This window comes from Branchiostoma lanceolatum, chromosome 12 (genome assembly GCF_035083965.1).
Source record: "Branchiostoma lanceolatum isolate klBraLanc5 chromosome 12, klBraLanc5.hap2, whole genome shotgun sequence".
NCBI lineage: Eukaryota > Metazoa > Chordata > Leptocardii > Amphioxiformes > Branchiostomatidae > Branchiostoma > Branchiostoma lanceolatum.
In genome coordinates this window covers 16,436,364-16,442,124 of record NC_089733.1, presented here as the reverse complement: position 1 = coordinate 16,442,124, position 5,761 = coordinate 16,436,364, and the positions used below count along the sequence as shown (strand labels likewise).

Here is a 5,761-nt window from a genome sequence, read left to right as displayed (position 1 = left end):
TTTATTTCACAGTGCTGAAAATTGGGCTATCCATGAATACAAGTGAATCACATCTAAATCTAGGTAGGCGTTGTTCAAAGTTTGTGTAAGGATGAGCCCACCACATTAATTGTGACAAGTTCCACTCCACGACAATTACGATTAGAATTTTTTTCATGTATTCATTTATTTACTATATTTATGAATCAAAAACACAATATATTTCACTTATACACTACGTTGACTAAGTTTTGATGCACAAGAACGCATGTGTAACGTACAATGGAGAATTATCCAACAGCTTTACTTACGTGCTGTCATGCTATTTATATGCTAATTCTCAAGAACGTACCTCCAAATGTTCAATGTCTACTGTACATCTTGATCACGGAGTGACCTAGTCTCGCGAGAACACGAGACTAGGACGAGACTTGTGAAGATAAAGGAAATGAACAAAAAATGGATTTTGAGCACATCAGTTACTCGGCAGTTGCCGCACCACACCCGTACAGAATGCCGAAATCCTCCTCATAATCGTGAAAGGTCGTTGCGATGTCGCGTGTCATGGCAGTGTGGTCTGTTCGCTGTCCGTACAAGTCAGTGGTGAAGGTTTCCGTTTGGGTCGCATCTATCGGACTGTAATGTGTTGCGGTGCTACTCGTATGCTCGTATGTGACAGTTCTGCGATTCGAAGCCATAGCTCCTTGATAAAGCGTGTTTGCCATTTCGTCTGTATTTTTAACGGGAGCTGCAGCATCCTCATAGACCGCTAGAGGGGGTGGTGCTGCAGAGGCGTGTTGCTCGCTTGTGAGAGTTCTGCGATTCGAAGCCGTAACTCCTTGATAGAGCGTGTTTGCCATTTCGTCTGTATTTTCAACGGGAGCTGCAGTGTTCTCATAGACCGCTAGAGGGGGCGGAGCTGCAGAGCCATGTTGATCGCTTGTGAGAGTTCTTCGATTCGGGGCCGTATCTCCTTGATAAAGTGTGTTTGCCTGAGCTATGCCATAAGGCCTTTCTTCCACCTCGTCTGTATTTTCAGCGTGAGCTGCAGTGTTCTCATAGGCCGATAGAGAGGGCGGAGCTGCAGAGGCGTGTTGGTGATCCTCGTCTGCATCTGATGCGTCATCGTTGTCGTAGTGATGAACCTGGGCGTCTGTAGTACCGACCGTATCCGCGTGAGCTGCAGTGTTCTCATAGGCCGGTAAAGGGGGCGGCGCTACAGAGGCGCGTTGGTGATCCTCGTCTGCATCTGATGCGTCATCGTTATCGTAGTGATGAACCTGGGCGTCTGTAGTACCGACCGTGTCCGCTGGGAGCGCATCTGCTACTCCATGGAAACCGTATTGCGCGGCTCCCACTTTCATCGCCGACCAGTGGGTTTTTCGCAATCGCATACGTCGAAGAGGAAACGCGTTCGGGTCTGACTCTCCTTCTGTTGAATCTTCCGTCAATTCGGGAAGGATACGAAGAGGGATACAGACGGCCATTGCCTGTACCCCCAGGTGCAATGTTGCACCCTTGGTGTGGTTGTTCTCTCGACTGGTTCGTCGTTTTCTCCAACGAAATAACGCAATTGAAAATAGCATCACAATAATGGCGACAACAGCCGTGGCAATGATGGGTGTTGCTCTTGAGTTGGTGTTTCCAACAACACAGAACTTCGGATGAAATGACCAGTAAGAACAGCTTGATTGGTTCGTAGAACCTGCACAAGTGTCTGTCTTGTTTTTACCTAGTGGTAAGAAATCGTCCAATGGGGACAGTGTAGTGTTTTCTTCCTGTCTCTCCTCTGGTCGCAAGTTAAGGCACAGCAGAAGATCACAATGATAGCTTTGCGTGCTCCCCGCAGGCCCGCCCAGTTCTATTGTGTACAAGCCCGAGTCTTCCGCCGTGAAGTCTTCAACCATGTGCAGTTCAACGGCAGACTTGACCAGGTGGCGCCCTGTTGGGGTGTCCCATGCGTAGCCCTCACTACTGACCACCCAAGGTAAAGGTAGACTAACAGAAACATGTTGACTTACGTAGAAAGTGTTAGGAAGAACACCGAAGTATTCATACCGACTTCTTAAGAAGAATGACTTTTCGACGAATGAGCGGTTATGTTCGGCGTTGATGACGTAAGGTATTATGGCGGGCCACTTGTCAATGTTTTTAATGCTAAACACGCCGTCATGGCTGACTTGTTCGTCAGGACAGAGCAAAGGGTTCCCCTGGAACTGGTAAGAAGCGGACGGGTGGGCTGATGTTAGATTTCCGGGTATTTGACTGATGTTGTTGACCATGAGCAACACTAACAAGAGTTGTTTACTAGGAATCAGCCTGATGGCCTGCATGGGAACCGCAGACAGTCTATTCCCGGAAAGTTCCAGGAACTCCAGACTTGCCAGACCGTGGAAGGTGCGGTCTGATATGGCGGAAATGAGGTTGTTTGCGAGGTACAGATTAAAAAGCTTGGAGAGGTCGGAAAAGACGAAGTCGCGAAGGGAAACGATGTAGTTTCTGTCCAGATCCAGAATACGTAGTTCACCCAAACGTCGGAATGTATGCGGTGATAAGTTGTTTACCCTGTTGTTGTCGATATAGAGATACCGTATGTACGGAGTTGTATTAAAGGAGCCGAGGTGGGATATTTTGTTGTCTGACAGCCTGACCGTATGGGCGTCTGGTGTGATGGAGTCTATCGGGACGTGCGTTAAGTTACGGCCGGTAAAACGAAGGGTCTTCCCGGCAGTAGTCGTCAGCAGAGTCAACACGAAAAATGACGTCGCAGATTCCATTTTTTGTCGTATTCTATACTTGGCAGAGAAAGGCTTCCTATATGACAACAAAGGAATAAACAATAAATACACATATATGGAACTTTATTCCACAACAATTGTAGAAGGTACAAAGTATGGCATCTACTGGTACTGAACTATTGTTCTATAAGGCTATCCTACCCATTTTATGTTAGTTGCTTTTATATTAAGACATATTTCGCTCTAACAATTTACGGTGGAGATATTTGACCTAAGTTTACAGTATTGTCAAAATTTAGCGTGTACAGTATCTGCAAGTTACTCACCGATTGTTCGCGGTTGTGCTGACTTCTGTCCGGGCTCTCTTGCTGTTAGTCAGTGTGCGGTGCAGTCTGGGTCTGTTGACAAAATGGCTTTTCTAATTTACATATTATGACGCAGGTGCAGACAGCAAGGTCTGGCTAGCGATCGCCATTGGTCAGAAAAGATCGTGTGTTGTTTTAACTAGGAAACAGTCCATCGTAATTATCTGTTATCAGATTGTATTGAAAAACGTGGCTCTTTTTTTCTGATGAAATGCTTCAACCGGGGTCACTTATGGATCTTTTCTGAGTCACCATTGGTTAGAAAATATCGTGTGTTGTTTTTACTAGGAAACAGTCCATCCTAATTGTCTGTTATGAAATTGAATAAAAAAAATCAGGGTCCTTTTTTTCTTATTGAATGTTTCAACTGGGTCGTTTGCACGTGTCTCTATATCATACCGTGGACAGAAACACGTCCTTTGAAAGGCCGACCGGAGAAGAAATTGTAGAAACCTTGCATATATCATAAAAAACACGGATTTATCTTATGTTTTTGCCTCTGAATGTTTAAAATATCTTAGCTTGCTTTTCGATTACACGTAAACTTGAGGACAGATTTCTAAGTTAACTAAGAAACAGTGTTGTATATGAACTGTCCCTTATTGCTTTAGTAATTAGGATGTTAAATTGTATTCTATACTTCTATTTTGTTTTGTGTTTAATAGTTGTTGCCATACATTGCACCGTGCATGATTGTCGTGCAATAAAGTTATTCATTGTACATAACATGTTATGTTGTATCACAAACGTCCATCTTTTTGGTGCAGGGACAAGGACATAGCACATGCGTCCCGAACACGTGCACAGCTGTATCCTTGGGTTCAATTGTCTGTAAATTAGTCTCTTTTCCAGAGGTCAAACATTTCCCTCAGTGTCTAAACGAACAGGTCGAGTTTCAACCATGTTAGTGAAACTTCACGTGCTACTGGTGAACAATAGGAACATTTGTTGCACTTGTCGAAAAGTGATGAGCCGAGGGAGAGGGTTTCTAGACTGATCTCTATCCACTGAAGGGGGTTGGTGTAACGAACCAACTTCTACACATATTTTTCTCGGAGATAGGTTGTCTTGTATTCAGCCCATCCAGTGGCTCCTCCTGGCGCTCAATGTTATACTGCACCACTAAGTGTCGCAAACACCTTACAGCATTTTAACAGGAAAATCGTATTTATTGACAGGCAAAAAGTCAACAACGTTGCATTTGTTCAACGTCTTATTGCTTCGCAACATAGGATTGGAAACTAGATACAGTAGCCCTTAATAACGCGACAATCTACAGAAAATGTACACTCGACCACTTGTATTGCTATAACAAAAGTGATCATACACTTACAGACCTAATATCCCATTACTTTTGGAATGTCTCAAATATAAATTCTTGATTTCACATGGTCGCAGTTTCCAAATTGAACTCATGTAAGCCTTAAATAGTCGAAACCCTTTGAGAGCCTTTCGCGATTTCCCCATTCCCCAAAAGAAATTTGGCAAAAATTTGACGGTCGTTTTAACACTTTTCACGCCGCGGCCAGGATCGGTACTGCAGATTAGGCTCTAATAGGTATATCGTCCCGGTATGTAAAATTGTGAATATAGACCAGCCATTAGATTTACAGTGAGTGAACACTTTCCCAAACATGGCCGGACGTCTTTAAATACATCTGGAAGGAAATTTAAGAGTTTAACAAGTATCGATGTTAAGTCGCCGCGTGAGGAGCCCGTGTAACACCGTAAAAGCGCCACCTACATTCATGTACACGCAAAATCTTGTACGTATTGGGTTGATATATGTGGATATAATCAACTTTCACAATTTATATGTGTATGTGTGTGTGTGTGTGTGTGTGTGTGTGCGTGTGTGCGTGCGTGTTTGTGTGTCCGTGTGTGTGTACGTGTTCGAGATTTTTGAAAAGACAGCCATGAGCGCCATAGGCTTACCCAAGAAATGTCAAATAGTTAGGACGTTTTTCTCCACTCAACCTAAGGCAACAGAAGCCAGCCCAGCGAAAGACCTCGTCCCGTGGCCCCATCTTTTGATGCCACGTGACCCATGACGCATCCGTCACTCATCCCTAGGACCCTCCTCGCCCGGTGATCACTCACACCGGACAGGTGGCGAGGCAGCGGCGGTAAGGCATGAAGGTCCCGGCACCGCTCCGGACCACGGTATGCGCCCCGACCCCGATAAGGTGGCGGGGAGAGTCCTGTACAGCGAGGAGAGTGACAGCCTGACGGCGACTTGTGTGCTCGAGTTTCAGTGACACCAACCCTCTGTCATCGCCTCTCGTCATGAAGGGGAATCTAACTAACGGTGAGGGCTGGATGACATACCGACGACAAATACGATAGCCTGGTTCCATTCCTATTCTAGCTCCAGTCAGTAGGCCCTGTCCGGAAATATCAACAACGTACCCTCCCTAGATTACACAAACATACATATACACACACACCATAGTGTCACACGCATACATATATACATACACGTATATCCCCATACACACAGAGACACAGACACTCACAGGCACAAACACACGTACACACACACACACATACATACACACACACACACACACACGCGCACACACACAAACACGCACACACGCACAGACAGACAGACTCACACACACACACACACACATACACACACACACACTTTCAACTGTAATGAGACGTCAGTTGGTC

At 45.2% G+C, this 5,761-nt stretch overlaps 1 protein-coding gene across 1 annotated transcript; it reads right to left on the bottom strand.

Moving 5' to 3' along the window:
- Nucleotides 1-458: 458 nt before the first annotated feature.
- LOC136445802 (uncharacterized) lies at nt 459-3,105 on the bottom strand. The gene is made up of 2 exons (XM_066443943.1): nt 3,044-3,105; nt 459-2,793 (listed from the first exon to the last, which is right to left on the bottom strand). The coding sequence occupies exon 2, from the start codon at nt 2,754-2,756 to the stop codon at nt 459-461; it is 2,298 nt and encodes a 765-aa protein (XP_066300040.1). The 5' UTR covers nt 2,757-2,793; nt 3,044-3,105.
- Between the last annotated feature and the right edge of the window lie 2,656 nt (nt 3,106-5,761).